Source organism: Rhinoderma darwinii, chromosome 1, assembly GCF_050947455.1.
Source record: "Rhinoderma darwinii isolate aRhiDar2 chromosome 1, aRhiDar2.hap1, whole genome shotgun sequence".
Classification (NCBI taxonomy): Eukaryota; Metazoa; Chordata; class Amphibia; order Anura; family Rhinodermatidae; genus Rhinoderma; species Rhinoderma darwinii.
In genome coordinates, this window is record NC_134687.1 from 485,048,811 (window position 1) to 485,067,798 (window position 18,988).

Below are 18,988 nucleotides of genomic sequence, written 5' to 3' on the forward strand. Positions count from 1 at the left end.
TGGACCCACAGCAGGGCTCAGAAGGGAACGAGGGCCTTTTGGATTTTGGAGCGCAGATTTTGCTGGATTGGTTTTCAGTGCCATGTCGGGTTTGCAACGCCCCGGATGGACCAAAACAGTGGAAATCCCCCAAAAGTGACCCTATTTTGGAATCTACACCCCTCAAGGAATTTTTCTAGGGGTATAGTGAGCATTTTGGCCCCTCAGGATCTTTTTTTAGAGCTAAGGTGACCAAAAAACAGCGATTTTGGCGCTTTAAATTCTTCATTTATTACAGCGTTCACAAAAAATTTTTTTTACGTTTTGCAGCGTTTGCACAATAAAATTACGTTTCTATAAAATTATTTATTTTCTGAGACACGCTATTCTGAGCCGTAACTTTTTTATTTTTTCGTCAAAAAAGCTGTGGGCGGTCTTGTTTTTTGCGGTACGGGTTGTAGTTTTTATTGGTATTATTTTGGGGTAAATGCAACTTTTTTATCACTTTTTATTCTATATCTTGGGAGGGGTGGTGACCAAAAAATAGCGATGCTGACAGTTTTCCGTTTATTTTGTTTGTGGCGTTCACCATGCGGAAAAATTAACATTATAGTTTCATAGTTTGGGTCGTTACGAACGCGGCGATACCAAATATGTGTACTTTTTTTTTTAACGTTTTCATTTTTTCCCTATAATAAATGACTTATTATAGGAAAACAAAACCTTTTATTTTTACACTTTTATAAAACATTGTGATTAACTTTTTTTTTTTTTACTTTTTACACTTTCATTTTTTGACCTGCAACTCTGATCGCTGCTAGAATACATTACACTACCTAGGTAGTGTAACGTATTCCAACTGTCAGTGTGACGTCACAGTCACTCTGACAGTTGGTCTACGAGGATCAGCAGAGGCTGATCCTCATAGGCTGATATACATGGCAGACCTGGGGGCCGTTGTCTGGCCCCCGGATGCCATCACAAGCATCAGAAGCCCCCACGATTGAATGGGGGCTGCTGATGTGCTACAAACCCGTTACATGCGGAGATCGCAATCGAGCCTCGCATGTAACGGGTTAATTGCCGAAATCAGCGGCGATGAGCCGCTGATCGGCAACACTGGAGTGTCAGCTGTCGGGGACAGCTGATCTCCAAGTTACCGATGCACACGGTCGCCGACAGTGTGCCATCGGGAACGACACAGTGACTTCCTGTCACTCTGACAGGAAGCCTATCAGGACCAGCCGAAGGTTGGTCCTGATGGGCTACCGTCCATGGCAGACCCGGAAGCCATTGTTTGGCTTCCGTTTGCCATAGTAACTATCGGCAGACCCCGCGATTTCGGACCGGGGTCTGCCGATATGTTAGAAACCCCCAAAATTTGGCGATTGCACCCTATCGCCGAATTTAAGGGGTTAATTCGCCGAAATCAGCGGCAAAGGACCGCTGGCCGGCAAGAGGGGAGCGTCAGCTGTCGGTGACAGCTGACCTCCCGGTTCCCGGTGCACACTGTCGCAGACAGTGTGCACCGGAAAAAACTCAGTAACTAAGTCCTCGTGCGGGAAGTAACCTCCCGCAACGACGGACAGTTACGTCCTGGTGCGGGTAGGGATTAAAGGGCTTGTCTGACCATCAAAATGAGTTTCCTGTGTTAGGGCACACGGACCAATTAACACCTTCCCGACCGCCCACTGTCTTTTGACATCAGGCGGTGCGGGTGCTTAGTCTACAGAGACGTCTTTTGGCGTCGCTGTAGATTAGGCTGATGAGCGCTCGTGTGAGCGCTCGTCCTCTAAGCAGGAGCTGTTACTAACAGCTCCTGATCTTAGAGCAGCCTCTTGAACACAGCTGGGGTCGGCAAACATTCCAACCCCAGCTGTTTAACTCTTTGATTACCGCGGTCCGTGACCGTGGCATGATCATAGGGAATTCCCCTCTTTGATCGCATCACCGGGATTCCAGTGATGCGATCAAACACCGGGGAATCCCTCTGCAGTCAGCCCTGGGGACCTACAAAGGACCCCAGGGCTGTCTGTTCCGTGTGCCTGCTGTTCGGGCACACTATGTGCTGCCCGATCAGCAGCCTGTGTCATAGTGACACAGTGTAATGTATTAGCGTACAGAACTATGCTAATACATTGCAAGTAAAAAATAAAGTTACAAATAAAGTTATCCCTTGATGGGATTAAAAAAAAAAAAAGTAACAAAACAAATAAATAAAAAAAGTCCCAAAAAGAGTATTTATTTTGCATAAAATACATTTTATTGCCACTACACTAAATAAAAACAAAAAACCTACGCATATTAGGTATCTACACCACCGTAATAACCTGAAGAATTAATCTAATGGGTTATTTAGCGTGAAACGTGAACAGGATAAAAAACAAAAAACTATTCCGAGAATCGCTTTTTCGTATATTAACGCCGGAATTTTTTTTTTTCTTTCCACCAAACTGTGGGAAAAAAATACATACTATTTTTCTCGCATAAAACAAGGCCTCATATAGCCACATCAATGAAAAAATAAAAAAGTTATGGCTGCTGAAGCGCAGAGAGGCAAAAACAGAAAAATTGAGCTGGTCATTAACGTTTTTTCAGGCCCGGTCATTAAGGGGAAGGGGGGTCAACACATCAAGGAAATGTTTACTATAGACCGAAATTTGTCTGCATACGGTCTGCACAAGCCCTAGGTGTGTGCATTAAGAATTCCGCCTGTCTAGTCGGATTTGTGCTTTGTTTAATTTCATCGTGTATTTGTAGATATTTTGTTTTTGCTCATCTTTTATCTGAACATCCTCATAGACACTTACATTGGGCCTTCTGCCGGTGGGGCCCAAGACTCATCAATAAGGTGAAACACAGAATCAAAGTAGGAGAGATAGAACTGCCAGTCATCTGAACTGAAAGAAACAACAAGAATATTAGCTTAGATTTGTCATTCTTTACCTGTCAGAGCTGAATAGAGCACAGAAGTAAAAGGACAGGCAGGTAAACCAGACTCACTTTAGTAACAGTAGTCTTTTGGAGAGTGCATTGCATTCAGGCCACCAGTTCAGCTTCTTGTACATCGCCATACACTTATTTTCGCGACTTTGCAGCTCACTGGTCAACTTTTCTGTGCATCAATCATACAAGACATAACTTTTAGATTTGTAAAGGCCATACACAATTTTCTTACAACAAAAAAGGAAGAAAACATAAAAGTGGAGAACACAGAATAAAAAAGGCTACATCACCATTATTTCCCAGATAGCTGATTAAAATATACATGTCAGTTAGAAGAGAAAAGCTCAACCAACCAACTTTCAGGCCCAGATTGCATCAAGGCGGCTAGAGCTGGAGAGAGATATCCATCTATCTATAGCCCCAAGTACTCGATCAGACCAGGGAGTTGTTTTTTTATTCCTTTTTTAACCTCTTCACGCTCTGCTCCGCAACAGTACGTCCTGCAGAGGGGTTAGTTCCCGCATCCAGACGTACTATTGCGGAGTAGTTCCGGCGCACACTGTCCTAATGGACAGTGTCCGGGAACCGGGAGGTCAGCTGTCCCCAACAGCTGACACTCCAGCCTTGCCGGTCAGCGGACCATCGCCGCTGATTTCAGCAATTAACCCCATAAATGCGGCGACGGATTGCCGTCGCCGCATTTAAGTGGTTTGAAGCACATCGGCAGCCCCCACGAAGTGATCGTGGGGGCTACCGATGCTTGTCACGGCAATCTGAGGTCAGACAATGACCTCCGGGTTGCCATGTACGGAAGCCTCGGAGGAGCAGCCTCCACCGGTCCTCCGAGGCTTCCTGTCAGTGTGACTGTCACGTCACAATGACAGTTAGAGTACATTACACTACGTGTGTAGTGTAATGTACTCTAGCAGCGATCAAAGCTGCAAGTCTAAGTGTCCCCTAGTGGGACAAGTGAAAAAGTTAGAAAAAAAAGTAATAAAAAGGTTTTAAAAAGAAGTGTAAAAATAAAAAAAAGTTATAAGTTATATAAACAAACACTGCATTTTTTTCCTATAATAAGTCTTTCATTATAGGAAAAAAATGAACACGTTAAAAAAAGTACACATATCTGGTATCGCCGCGTTCGTAACGACCCCAACTATCAAACTATAATGTTATTTTTCCCGCACGATGAACATCGCAAAAAAAATCTATAAAAAACGGACACCAGAATCGCTATTTTTTGGTCACCAACCCTCCCAAAATAGAGAATAAAAAGTGATCAAAAAGTCGCATGTACCCGAAAATAATACCGATAAAAACTACAACCCGTCCCGCAAAAAAACAAGCTCTTACACCGCTTTTTTGACTGAAAAATAAAAAAAGTTACGGCTCTCAGAATATGGTGACACAGAAAATAAATTTTATAAAAAAGTGATTTTATTGCACAAACGCTGCAAAACATAAAGAAACCCTATATACATCTGGTATCGCCGTAATCGTACCGACCCGCAGAATAAAAGTAAAATTGTCATTTATAGCGCACGGTGAACGCCGCAAAAAATAAACTGAAAAACATTGTCAGAACTGCTTGTTTTTGGTCCCAAAAAATAAAATAAAATTAAAAAAAAAAAAAAAAAAAAAAAAAAAAAAAAAATCGCATGTACCCCAAAATGGTGCCAATGAAAAGTACAGATTGTCCCGCAACAAATAAGCCCTCACGCAGCTCCGGTGTGGAAAAAAATCAAAAAAGTTCTGGCTCTCAGGAATATGGCGATGCCAAATGTGCAGTGTTTTCGAAAAGCGGATAAGATCGGGCGCCATTTATCAGTGCGACACTGGCCACACTTCTATGAATTATTATTTATTTACCGCATTATTATACCCTCTTATTATGCCCTGATGTACTCCGCACAGATTACATATACCCTGATGTACTCCGCACAGATTACATATGCCCTCACAATAGAAACTGAAATACCAGCGAAACCCAAAACAGAAAAACTACCAAGCAAAATCTGCGCTCCAAAAGCAAAATGGCGTCCCTCCCTTCTGAGCCCTGCAGCGTGCCCAAACAGCAGTTTGTGCCCACATATATGGTATCGCCATACCCGCGAGAACCTGCTTAACGCTTTGAGGTATTTGTCTTCAGGGGCACAAACTGGGCACGACATATTATACACTAAAATGGCATATCAGTGGAAAGTTGCAATATTCACACCACCCGCTGTGCATTAACCCCTTTGAGCACTATGACTTAATAGCACGCCATGGTGCGTGGGTGATGTATGGAGCGGGCTCACGTGCTGAGCCCGCTCCATACACTGCGGGTGTCAGCTGTGTATTACAGCTGACACCCAGGACTAAGGGACAGGAACAGCGATCGCGCTGTTACACGAGTCTGTAAAAATAACAATATACTGCAATACATTAGTACAATGAAATGATCGCTGGTACAAGTGCCCTAAGGGGACTAATAAAATGTGTAGAATAATTAAAGTTACTAGTAGTGAGAAAGAAAAAAAGTTTAAAAGTTTAAAAAAAAAAAAAAAAAAACCTTTTCCCATTTTTCTTCAAAAGTAATTGATATCGCTACATCCGTAAAAGGCCGAACTATTACAATATACCATTATTTAACTCGCACGGTGAACACCGTAAAAAACGTAAATAAATTTAAACCGCCAGAATCGCTGTAGTTTTCGTTTTTACCGCACGGCGAAAACTGTAAAAACGAAAACCCCAAAAAATGGAATCAGATTTTTTTTCTATATTCCTATATTTTCCTATTTTTTTCCAGTTTCCCAGTACATTCTCCAATTCCTCCCGCAAGAAATAAGCCCTCACATCACTCTACTGACGGAAAAAGAAAAAAAGTTATGGTTCTCGGAAGGCGGGTAGTGAAAAACGGAAAGAAAGCAAAAAATTGATCAGTCCTGAAAGGGTTAATTCATTTCTAATGAAAAAAAATAAATATGACCACATGTGGGGTATTTCCGTACCCGGGAGAAATTGCTTTATAAAAATTGGTTGTTTATTTCTCCTTTATCCCTTGTGAAAATGAGAAAAATTCAAAATTTTAGTGGGAAAAAATTGTGATATTAATTTTCTCTGCCTAATTATAATAAATTCTGCAAAAGACCCGTGGAGTCTAAATGCTCACTATACCCCTAGAAAAATTCCTTGAGGGGTGTTTCCAAAATAGGGTAACTTGGGGGGCTTCCACTGTTTTGGTCTCTCCAGGGCGTTGCAAAGGCGGCACCGAAAAACAATCCAGCAAAATCCGTGCTCCAAAATCCAAATGGCGCTACTTCCTTTCTGAGCGCTGCCATGGGTCCAATCAGCAGTTTATTACCGCATATGGGGTATTGCCGTAATCAGGAGAAAATGCTTTACAAATGTTGTGGTTCTTTTTTCCTTTATTCCGTGTAAAAATTAAAAATTTCTTTGCTTTTTCAGAAAAAAAGTTGATTTTCATTTTCACTGCCTAATTACACAAAATTCTGCAAAAAACCTGTGTGGTCAAAATGCTAACTATACCCCTAGATAAATTCCTTGAGAGGTGTAGTTTCCAAAATGGGGGTCACTTTTGGAGGGTTTCCCCTGTTTTGGTCCCTCCAGGGGGTTGCAAACGCGACATGGAACCGAAAACCAATCCACCAAAATCCGTGCTCCAAAATCCAAATGGCGCTCCTTCCCTTCTGAGCCTTGCTGTGGGTCCAATCAGCAGTTTATTACCACATATGGGATATTGCTGTAATCAGGAGACATTGCTTTACAAATGTTGGGGTGCATTTTCTTTATTATTTCTTTTAAATATTAAAAATGTCTATTTTTTCAGTAAAAAGTAGATTTTCATTTTTACAGACTAATTCTGATAAATTTAGCGAAAAACCTGTGCGGTCAAAATGCTAACTATACACCTAGATAAATTCCTTGAGGGGTGTAGTTTCCAAAATGGGGAAACTTTTGGGGTGTTTCCACTGTTTTGGCACCACAAGACCTCTTCAAACCTGACATGGTGCCTAATACATATTCTAAAAAAAAGGAGGCCCAAAATCCACTGGGTGCTCCTTTGCTTCTGAGGCCAGTGCTTCAGTCCATTGTCGCACTAGGGCCACATGTGGGATATTTCTAAAAACTGCAGAATCTGGGCAATAAATATTGAGTTGTATTTCTCTGGTAAAACCTTCTGTGTTACAATTTTTTTTTTTATTAGAAATTAATTTCGGCAAAAAAAATAAAATTTGTAAATTTCACCTCTACTTTGCTTTAAAGAGGCTCTGTCACCACATTAGAAGTGCCCTATCTCCTACATAAGGAGATGGGCGCTGTAATGTAGGTGACAGTAATGCTTTTTATTAAAAAAAACGTTCTATTTTCACAACGTTAGGAGCGATTTTGGTTTATGCTAATGAGTTTCTTAATGCCCAAGTGGGCGTATTTTTACTTTCGACCAAGTGGGCGTTGTACAGAGGAGTGTATGACGCTGACCAATCGGCATCATGCACTCCTCTCCATTCATTTACACAGCAGAATCGCGTTCTTACTAGAACATCATCTGCAGCCACATACACAGCGATTCTGCTTGATTAACGTTAATCCAGTGTCCTGATAATGAATACACATGACCATCCAGCCTGGACGTCATGTGTATTCAGAATCCTGACATTTCGGAATCTTTTCTGTGAGATTTCCAGCACGGGAAACAAAATCTCGTTTATCTCCGTAATCTCGCGAGATTTCGTTTCCTGTGCTGGAAATCTCACAGAAGAGATTCAGAAGTGTCAGGATTCTGAACACACATGACGTCCAGGCTGGATGGATGCTTTTTGTTTTGTTTGCAATTTTTTTCTAAATTGTGGTGTTTTTCAGAAATAAATACCAAAATTATCGACAAAATTTTTTCACTAACAAAGTACAACATGTCACGAGAAAACAACCTCAGAATCGCTTGGATAGGTAAAAGCATTCCAACGTTATTACCACATAAACACGTCAGATTTGAAAAAATTGGCTGGGTTCTGAAGGCCAAAACAGGCTGGGTCCTGAAGGGGTTAAATATAAAGAAAACATAGCACAAATACTATTAAGCTCCACGGTGATAAATGGATATGAAGGGGAACCCACCGCTGATTCCGCCACAAAATTCCACCTCCCATTCATCTCAATGGGAGTCAGATGCTTCTTTTTCCCCGCTGGCTAATTTTTTCAGCTAGCGGAAAAAAGAAGCGTCATGCTTGATCTTCTGGCAGATTCTGACTGAAGCTTCCATTGAGGTCAATGGGAGGAGGAATCATTTCGCAGTGGATTTGGCCACGGGACCTGCCACGCAAAATCCACGTGTGAACTGACAAATCAGAAGTTTCGTTGGGTGGGTGTTTGGGTTCGAAGATAGCTGGAAGGAAGGGGCAGTAAGTGCTCAACTGATTGCTCACGTTTCCAAAGAGGGAATGAAAGTGAAGTAAGGACTTATCAAAAGTATATTGGACCAGAATCACTGTTAACTTCTTGGATGACAACACTGGTTTAAGCACATGATATGATTTCTAATGCTGTATCTAGGTCCTCTATACACTCACTGTATTATCTGGTTATATTTGAAAGACTTGACCAGAATAGAGAGGTTTAGTTTGAGAAAGAGGAAAGATCTCGCCACAAAAAGCAAAGCTGTGTAGGCAAGATATGGATGTATACGTACCACCAAGTTTTCCTCGGATTACCTCTAGGGCTTCCTCGTGCTTTCCCAGTCTCTCTAAAATCATGTAGTACAATTCAACCTAGAACAGAAAACAATTCAGCTTGTATTTATAGCCTTGTGATGACAAAAGTTGGCTTAACCCCTTAATGACCAGACCTTTTTGCATGTTAATAACTAAGGATTTATTTTTGTTTTCTCACGGTTGCATTCCAAGAGCCGTAGCTACTTTATTTTTCCGTCGATGTAGCCATATGTGGGTTTGTTTCCATTGGTAGTATTTTGGGTTACATAGGACTTACTGGTTAACTTTTTGGACGCCATTCAATCGGAAGTTTGATTAATGTGTTAACTTTATTGTTCGAGTCGTTACGATACCATATACGTGTTTTTTGTTTTTACACTTTTACTAAATAAAACAACTTTTGGGGGGGGGGGGGGGGGAGTGGTTTTATTTTGTTTTTACTGTAATCTTAGTTTGGTTTTTTTTTGTCCCACTAGAGGACTTCATTTTCGATCTTCTGATCGCAGATGAAATGCTTTGGTATACTTAGTATACCAAAGAATTATTACCTGTCAGTGTAAAACAGACAAACAAACTATTTGGCAATGCCTCTGGCCTAATAGGCAGTTGCTGAAAGCAGACCATGGAAACCGATCAGTGCCCCGCAATATCGTTGCGGGGCTGCCGATATGGTGACAGATAGCTCCCTCCCTCTATCAAATACATTAGATGCCGCTGTCGCTATTGATAGCGGCATCTGATGGGTCAAACCGCCGGAATCGGAGAGCGCATAGATTCCAGCAGGAGCCAGGCTGTGTATAACAGCTGTGCTCCTGCCGCTAATCTCGTGGGTACAGTGGCAGTACCCACGAAATAAGAGTGACTGATATATCCGTTGTTAAAGGTTTATATAACTTTTTGTTTACCCCCCCCCCCCCCCCCATTTTCAGTAGTGTACAGCTAGAAGCTACACAGGGTTTGTTTGTGGTCTGTTGCTATGGAGAATCATAGGGGCTGTAGATACAAAACGACAAATTTTTAATGAAGACCATAGCAGAGCCGCTTAATTTTTTTTATTTAGATAAATTGGAGCAAAAGAATAAATGGTTTGGGAAGATGGCCATAAGGAAGACTTTACCAATAGCTTACTTATTAGCGGCTAAAATTATAACTAGGAAATGAAGTAGTTGCGTTGTGGTTCCTTAGCAGATTACAGCAGTGTGACACTCATTAGCAGGAACGATTTCATAGAAAGGCAACCACTGAGCCCTGGAAACAGATTGGTTGCTCTGTGCCTAAATTCACTATTCTTTATATAGAAGCTTTACTGAATACGTAACGGACACATTGTCCCAATTATTTGATGAGAGCAACATGTACTTACCTCAGCCTCTGCTTCAATCTTATCCTCCTTTACCATTTTTTCAACCATTCTTTCAGCCAGAGGCAAAAACATGGTTTTAGAAAGTTTTTCATCTTGCGCGGAAATAGACTGGGGACATAAAAAAGTATTAGGAATGCCATCAAACAGATAGTGAGGAAACATACAGCAACATTAAACTTGAAAACGTAGAAAGAACCGGTCACCAGGAAAAATCCCTGAAGATCATGGTACGGAGATGTGACAAGCCATATCTCAAGCAGCCCACCATACACGTACATGAGCAGATGCAGATTATTAACATTGAAGCACCTGTTCTTCACTTTAGGGTTAGGGGCATTTAAGGAGAGCAATAGCACTTTCGATGCAAGCTAACAGGGCATCTAAAAAAAAATCTAGTCAACAAGGAAACCTCCAGAAGACAGATTCCCCCTAATTTAGGTTACCATAAAATGCCCATTTTATTCAGTATGCCTACAGCTGCATGACAATACTACTGCCACTTGCACAATAGGATGGACAATCACCAAATCTGCAACAATTTAATATACTATTCAGTTGTATTCATTGCTCACCTGCATAATTAAACTCATCACAGACCAAAAATAATAAGGGTTTTTCGGAACAATTTTGTAAAGTGCCATCCCAGCCTGCAAAACATGAGATGAATATTTAAGTCGTCATTATATAGGTAGGCTATGGCTACATAACTTTTGTTGCACAGCAGAAGCATCCATGCCCGCATTTCATTACACCATTAGTAGGTTTTAAAAAGGGAATCAGTCAGCAGTTTTGAGGCCTTAAAACTGCTGATAAAGTGATATAGGGGAGGGCGAGGGCATGTTAAACATATACCTTTTGTCTCTGTCATGTAAGTTGCATGAACGAGAAAACGTTTAAATTCCCCCGGCATGGTGATCGTCGGTGCCAATAAGACACTTCATGCTGCAAGTCCCACCCTTCGTCTCTGACCGATAGCTCTAGCAGTCTCCTGATTGGCCACTAGAGCCGTCCCTCAAAGCAGAGAGTGGCATCTGCGACTGCCGCGGCAGGGAAATCAAACATCGACATCTGTCATGTAACTTGCACAAATCGCTCTGTCAACAGTTTTGAGGCCTTAACCCCTTAATGACCAGGCCATTTTGCACGTTAATGTTGCATTCTAATAGTCGTAACTTTTTTTTTTTATTTCGTCGACATAGCTGTAGAAGGGCTTGTTTTTTGGGGGACTAGTTGTATTTTTCAATTGCACCATTTTGGGGGGCACATAATATATTGATTAACTTTAAACAACTTTATTTTAGGAAAGAATTGAAAATAAGCAGCTATTCCAGCATTGTTTTTCATGTTATAAATTTACGTCGTTCACTACGCGGCATAAATAACATGTTACCTTTCTTCTATGGGTCGGCACGATTACGGGGATACCAAATATGTAATGGTTTTAGGTTTTCCTACGTTTGCAAAATGAAAGCCCTTTTTAAAAAAATAAACTAAAAAAAAAAACAAAAACACTTGTTTTTTCATCGCCGCATTCCGAGAGTTGTAACTTTTTTATTTTTCAGTCGATGTAGCAATATGCGAGCTTGTTTTTTGCAGTACAAGGTGTAGTTTTCATTGGTAGTATTTTGGGGTACATGGTACTTATTGATTAACTTATTGTTTGAGTCGTTACGATCGCGGCGGTACCATATATGTGTATGTGTTATTTTTTTTAAAAATGTACACTTAATAAAACCACTTTTTGGGACAAAAAAAAAAAAAAAAAAAAAAAAAAAAAAAAAAAGGGGTTTTTTTTTTACTGTCCTTTTTTATTTTTTTTTCATAACCTTTATTTAACTTTTTTTTTTTTTTGGTCCCACTAGGGGACTTCACCATGCGATCTGCTGATGGCTTATATAATGCTTTGGTATACTTGGTATACTGAAGCATTATTGCCTGTCAGTGTAAAACCATTAGGCCATGCCTAATAGAAGCGCTCTTCCATTCCGGCAGTTGGGGCAGGAGACCGGCTGTGTATAACAGCCATGCCCCTGATCGCGTGGGTACACTGGCAGCACTCACCCGATCAGAGCGACGGATATATCCGTCGCTATGTGGGAACACCTGCTTGCGACGGATCTATCCGTCGCTCGTCATTAAGGGGTTAATACGGCTGACCGGTTGCCTTTAACGTTACCATGAAAACACTGGAGGCAACAAAGTTGTATAACATCTCGCTTCCAGGATAAAACGTAATTTTGACGCAGGAAGAAAAAAAGAAGCAACACCACCACACACACAAAAAAATTTTAATAAAAAAAATCTGCAAGGGACTTTCAATTGCATATTAATGGTCACCATGTAGTCCAGCCCTAGCCTAAAATTGTTTTTTTTAGTTCCGTTTAGGGCACTCCTAAAAATTACGCTTTCAGCAGGAATTGATGCAACAGCAATCCATCGCCAATTGACTATAATGTAAAAAGACAAAAACCAATAACGTATGTTTTTGTGTTTTCATTACAGGAAAGAATAGTGCAGACAGATTTCCATACCTGCTGCATCTTCTTGTATTCCCCTACTCTGGCATAAGCCATAAAGAGGTGAGAATGATATTCTTCACTGCTCGGGACTTTTCTTACAGCCGCCTCATACAATTTAGTAACCAGTTCCGCTAAAATACAAGTAGAAAATGTCAATGAAGCATTTATTCTTATAATAGTAAACAAAAAAGCAAATTAAAAAGAAAAAAGACAATTCCACAGACAGTGATGAAAGGACACAGCCCTCAGGTACAAGAGCATAAGACTGATGAACAAACAATATAATCAAAAGAAAAAACATTAAGCAGAGGTCTCCTGTGGCAACTGCATTGCAGCAGAAGCAAAGATCAAGAAGAGGACACAAGCATAACATTACCCAACAACTGTGTACTAGTTATGATAGCTAAGCAAACTACAACGTCTAAAAATCAGCAGTTTTAACGTCTTTAGACCTCATGCAAACGGAGTCCCCTGTAGCACATAGTGGAAACGTATGTCAGGGATCTTCTCCAGTAGAAGCAATGCTCATAAGACATTTTAGGCGTACGGTAGGGCCCCATAGAAGTCTATGGGTGCCCTTATTACGACTCCATACAATACACAGGTTGTACAGAGCCGCAATATGCCCATGTGCATGAGATCTAATACTGCACAAATGAGTAGAGGAGCTTGCACATACACATTCCGTTTTAGTCCTGTCTGTAGAAAGAAAGATGGGTATAGTACCTGCACACCACGTCTACTTGAATACAAGTAGCTTCCTCATACCTGCCCCCCCTTGTCCACCCAGAGCACAACAGACTGACAAAAAAAAAAGCTAAAAGCAAACAAAACACATTTTGCACCCTTTTTTTATATTTTGCTTCACATTTTAGGCAAAAGTTGCTTTAAAAATACAAAAAACAGAGCCAACTTTAGGCTATGTTCACACGGAGTATTTTGGGGGAGGAATATCTGCCTCAAAATTCAGTTTGGAACTTTGAGGCAGATATTCCTCTCCCTGCACGCCAATTATCGCGCCGTTTTTCGCCCGCGGCCATTGAGCGCCGCGGGCATAAAACAGCGAGATATACGCTTTCTCCTGCCTCCCATTGAAGTCAATGGGAGGTCGGAGGCGGAAGCGCCCGAAGATAGGGCATGTCGCTTCTTTTTCCCGCGAGGCAGTTTTACAGCTCGCGGGAAAAAGACGCCGACGCCTCCCATTGAAATCAATGGGAAGCGTTCTCGGGCCGTTTCTGCCGAGTTTTGCGACGCGGTTTCCGCGTCAAAAAACTCGGCAAAATACCCCGTGTGAACATAGCCTAAAAAGGCACCTGTCAGATTTAAAACATCCTTAAAAAAACAAAACCCTCAAAAAAAACAAGTCATCATTGCATTAGTATTATGCAATATGGCCTCCTGGTAGACGATGAAGGGTTATCTGTAGCAGTCTACTAAAGAAAAACTATATAACGTTCTTACGTCTATGCATTTCCCTGTACAATATTGTAAGTGCCTGCAAGGAGTTGTCATCAGTAGGCTCCAGAGCCGCTACCTCTTGGGCAAGTACAAATGCTTCTTCCTGCTTGCCAGTTCGTTGTAACCCAATAGCTTTGAGGACCTAAGAGATAAAAAAATTAGAGAGTGTGCAAACAGTAAATCTCGATCTCACAAAAAAACCTTTTTATGTTCCAAAATATATTAAACAGTTCGTGCTTGTCAGCAGTAACCGCATCAATTAAAAAAAAGAAAAAAAAAGGAAAAACTTCTAATGCTTGGCACCTACCTTGGCGCAGTGCAGGTCTTTATGTTTCTTAAGCAGTTTCTCAGCTTGCTGGATTGCCATCTTGTTGTTCCCATTGTCCAGGTAATCTAGAACATAAAAAGGTTGACTTATTCAATTTAGTTTCTGTGGCATATTAAAGATTTTTTGTTTTAAATAGGTCTTCTTTAGGTTTCAATTTTCAAAAACTCTATAGGGGGAAATCTTTAACCAGAGCGGAAAGCAGCACTGACTCTGGATGACCCGGCACATGAATGCATTACACTTACAGCCCATTGGTTACAATGGGGACTGTGTAAGGATTAATTTCCCCTGTGGTGGTGCTGCAGGGAAACTAAACACTTCCTCCCATGCTCCGCCCAGAAATTACAGCTGACTGCTGGGAATTCCAGGAGCGGGATACCCAGTGACCAAATTATCCTCAAGGGACCCTTCTAAAGATTGTCCTAAGCGGACAAACACTAAAGAAGTTGTCCAGTCTGGACAACCTTATATAAGATTGTGTCTGTTTCAGAGTACAGCTGATCGCAGGTGGCGACACTGCTAGGATCAACTGCAATCTGCTGCGGAAACCACAATATAAGGGCTCATTCAGACGAACGGGAACAACATCCGTGTGCTGCGCAGGGAAAGCACACGCACCCATTGATTTCAATGGGGCCGTTCACACATGCAGGAGTTTTCACGCGGCGTGTGTCCGTTGCGTAAAACTCACTGCATGTCCTATATTGGTGTGTTTTTCACGCACTGCACACTAATGCACATTCGTGTGCTGTGGGTTATATACGCATCAATTCAATTGAAAATAATTTTTTTTAAAAATAAAAGATTTGTGAGTGCTTGAATAACGCATGCCACTCGCAAAGCACTCGGACCAGATTCAAGCGCGTTTTTCACGCGGGTGAATCGGATACGCTCGTGTGAATGTAGCCTAAACGGTCACTGCAGGAACTATGTAGCATTACATGCTTGCAATTCAAATTAATGGCAGACCACATCACCCATTCTTACCAGCTGAGACAACCACTGTTAGGGGGGATTCACACGAACGTGATTTGCGTCCGTGCAGCCCGCATGGTTTTCACGCGGGTCGCACGGACCTATGCTAGTCTATGGGGCAGTGCAGACTGTCCGTGAGTTTTGCGCAGCATTAGTCCGCTGCGTAAAACTCGCGACATGTTCTCCATTTCTGCGTTTTCCGCGCATCACGCATCCATTGAAGTCAATGGGTGCGTGAAAATCACGCATGCCCCACGGAAACACTTCCATGGGACAAGCGTTATTCGCGCAACAGCAGTAAAAGAATGAATGTAAAACAGAAAAGCACCACGTGCTTTTCTGTTTACAAACATCCAAACGGAGTGTCATATTAATGGTGGCTGCGCGAAAAACACGCAGCCACGCATCCATATGAACAGGGCACACTGAGCTGTCAAGTGCCTTTTGCGCACACAAAACGCAGCATATTTTGCGCGCGCAAAACGCACACGTTCGTCTGAATCTGGCCTTAGGCTGTATTCACACACACGATCTTGCTACGTACGCATTTTTCTTGGCGTGTTTTTATGCGTCCAGATGTTACATTAAAGTCTATAGTGAAACGTTTTTTTTCATAACGCAGCATGCTCTGATATGGCCTTTTTTTCAGGCATTTTTCCCCATAGGCCTTCAAAAAAGCATGAACAAAATGACAATGAAAAACACCACAAAAAAAAAAAAAAAAGTCTAAAAAAAAGTGCATCTTCACATGAACTCGGCTAGCATTTTTAGAAGTTCTAGAAGTTTTAGAAGTTCTGTCCCAGCTTCCCCACGGGACTGCTGTTCTGTACTGAACAAAATTATACAGTACGGAACAGCAGTTCCGTGGGTAAGCAGAGACTCCTAGTATAGTGCCACACCACCCTGTAGATTGCACCACAGTAGCCCCCTCTAGGAGCGGAACCCCCGGCCAGAGCATTGCCGATGCTCTGGCCGGGGATTCCGCTTCTAGAGGGAGTCCCCACGTCCCTGTGCATATATGGACTGACTTAAGGGGCTCCCTCTAGAAGCAGAGTCCCCGGCCAGGGCATCACAAGATCTCTGGCCAGGGACTCCTGTCTTGGGAAAGCCCTTGCCGTCACTGTCAATATATGGACAGTGATCTCAGGGACTACTCCTGGAGCAGAATCCCAGACCAGAGCGTTGCCGACTCCCTGGCAGGGGACTTCACTCTTAGGGTATGTGCACACACACTAATTACGTCCGTACTTGACGGACGTATTTCGGCCGGAAGTCCAGGACCGAACACAGTGCAGGGAGCCGGGCTCCTGGCATCATAGTTATGTACGATGCTAGGAGTCCCTGCCTCGCTGCAGGACAACTGTCCCGTACTGTAATCATGTTTTCAGTACGGGACAGTAGTTCCACGGAGAGGCAGGGACTCCTAGCGTCGTACATAACCATGATGCTAAGAGCCCGGCTCCCTGCACTGTGTTCGGTCCGGTACTTGCGGCCGAAATACGTCCGTCAATTACGGACGTAATTAGTGTGTGTGCACATACCCTCCGAGGGAGCCCCTGACATCACTGTCCATATATGATAACCTGCCAGGGAACAGGTTAACAGAAGTTATAATCAATTAGATATAATTTTTTCCAATTGTATTCCTGATCTAAAAAAAAAAAACATTTGCAGAGGTTAAAAGTTGTGAAGTTACATGAAATTATTATAGTAATACATGTTAAAAAAAAGTTATTTATATAAAGAAAAAAAAATTTATTCGATGATCTTAGTATTTTATTTTTTTTTTTCAGTTTAAGGGTATGTTCACACGCCCTATTTACGGACGTAATTCAGGCGTTTTACGCCTCGAATTACGGCAAAAAAACGGCTCCAAACATTTGCCCATTGAATTCAATGGGTCTTACGTTGTTCTGTGCAGACGGGCTTTTTTATTTTTTTTTCCGCGCCGCTGTCAAAAGTTCATGTCACTTCTTGGGACGTAATTGGAGCAGTTTTTCATTGACTCCAATGAAAGCCAGCTCCAATTACGTCCGTAAAAGACGCCACGAAAGACGGGTGCGCTTGTCAAAACGCCTGAAGTTCAGGAGCTGTTTTCGCCTGAAAACAGCTCCGTAATTTCAGACGTAATTGGCGTTGCCGTGTGAACATACCCTAACAGTAAGGGCTCATCCACACTGCTGCGTAAAAATTAAGAGCAGAAATTGACCTGCGGTGCGTATTTTTCAGACCGCAGCATGTCAATTCAGGATGCGGAAAGTGGCCAAGAATGATGCGTTTTTTTTTTAGAGGATGTATCACCATCACTTTGAATTGTGAAAAACGCAGCAAAATACACACCATTTTCTGTCGTAAACACTGCGTTTTTACCGCAGAGGAAAGTCTTCGAATTTCAATGGAATTGCTGCAGAAATTTTCTGAAACAATTCTGTGGTGAGTGGGCAAGCCCTAAGAAAATTGATTCAAATAGGAAAACGCCCAGTGTTTAAAAAAAAAAAAAAAAAAAAAAAAAGGGCGATTGCCCAGCCCTACAAGAGGAGGAAAACCATAGGATTTCTGTAATTACAATACATAATATGCTTATATTTTCAATTAGAAAACAGTAATCAAGTTTAAAAACTTAAAGGGAAGGTGTCAGGATTTATTTTTCTTTATTATATTGCTTTTAATATAATATTAACAAAATTTTTATTTGTGTTGTCATTTTTTACTTTTTACTGTATTGATACTGTCACTTCTCTATGGGGGCTGCCATTTTTTTTTTCATTTCTGTATGTGTCGATTAACGACACATACAGACATGGAATACGGCACATACAACCCCATAGAGAATGCGAACGGGAGCCGTTCCATTCTCAGAAGCGTACGCCGTCTGTGTGTCTCCCACACAGACCAAAACGAAGCTCGTTCGTAGAGGGAAATCCGGCTCCATTTTCATGTGGACCGGAAGCTGCTGCTGGACAGTAAGATTGCAGCTTCTGGCCATATGTTCAACGAAGCGAAGGCGAAAGGAAGAGGATCGTAGGCGGCAAGAACTTTGTTGGACCAGCGGAGGCAGGAGCAGGTAATTTATGTTCGTGTATGTGGTGTGTGGATTCTGTTCGTGTGATACGGTCTGCTGAGCCCTGTATCTAATCCTCCTACCACTGTGCATTCGCTCAGAAAACGGCGGCACACAGTGTAGGATGTTTGAAGACATACAAACCCCTCCTTCTCCTGGCACTAGCCAGAAGGGAGGGGGGGGGATTGTGTGAGGACACTAGAGGAGAGTGTGTCCACCCCAAATTTGCAGCATAAATCAATAAGTTTGCTGTACCACAGTGACCATGCTGCAATTTTGGGAACTGCTCCCTCTAGTGGCCAGCACATGGAAATGTTATAAATAAGAATCTAATTTATAATGTTTCCTGACTTGTGAAAAAATGTAAACAATGTGTAATCACTTATATACTAATTGTTTAACTGAAAAAAAATTAATAAAATTTCTAGCGACACATTCCCTTTAACAGGTACACATTAACATGAAAAGCGATAGCCCTACATAACCTCATACTTCAGTCCCAAAATAGTAATTTCTTGATAACTTTGAATTAAGGATCCAGAGAGGAAAATTCAAGCAGCAGGTAAAGTTAACCTGCGCCTCCAAATGTTGCCCACACAAATTAGGCTTCGTTCACATCTGCGTCAGGGCTCCTTTCCGACG

General features: G+C 41.9%; 1 protein-coding gene across 2 annotated transcripts in view; it reads right to left on the minus strand.

Annotated features, from left to right (window-relative positions):
• The window catches only part of NAA25 (N-alpha-acetyltransferase 25, NatB auxiliary subunit), a 143,315-nt gene that overhangs the window by 55,466 nt on the left and 68,861 nt on the right, over positions 1–18,988 (minus strand). For both annotated transcript variants that reach the window (XM_075834981.1, XM_075834972.1), the window contains exons 2-9: positions 14,290–14,375; positions 13,986–14,124; positions 12,537–12,655; positions 10,578–10,652; positions 10,006–10,113; positions 8,621–8,699; positions 2,983–3,094; positions 2,790–2,879 (exon numbers count right to left, since the gene is read on the minus strand). In XM_075834981.1, coding sequence (XP_075691096.1) covers positions 2,790–2,879; positions 2,983–3,094; positions 8,621–8,699; positions 10,006–10,113; positions 10,578–10,652; positions 12,537–12,655; positions 13,986–14,124; positions 14,290–14,349 — 782 coding nt within the window. In that variant the 5' untranslated portion in view covers positions 14,350–14,375. The remainder of the gene's footprint in view (positions 1–2,789; positions 2,880–2,982; positions 3,095–8,620; positions 8,700–10,005; positions 10,114–10,577; positions 10,653–12,536; positions 12,656–13,985; positions 14,125–14,289; positions 14,376–18,988) is intronic.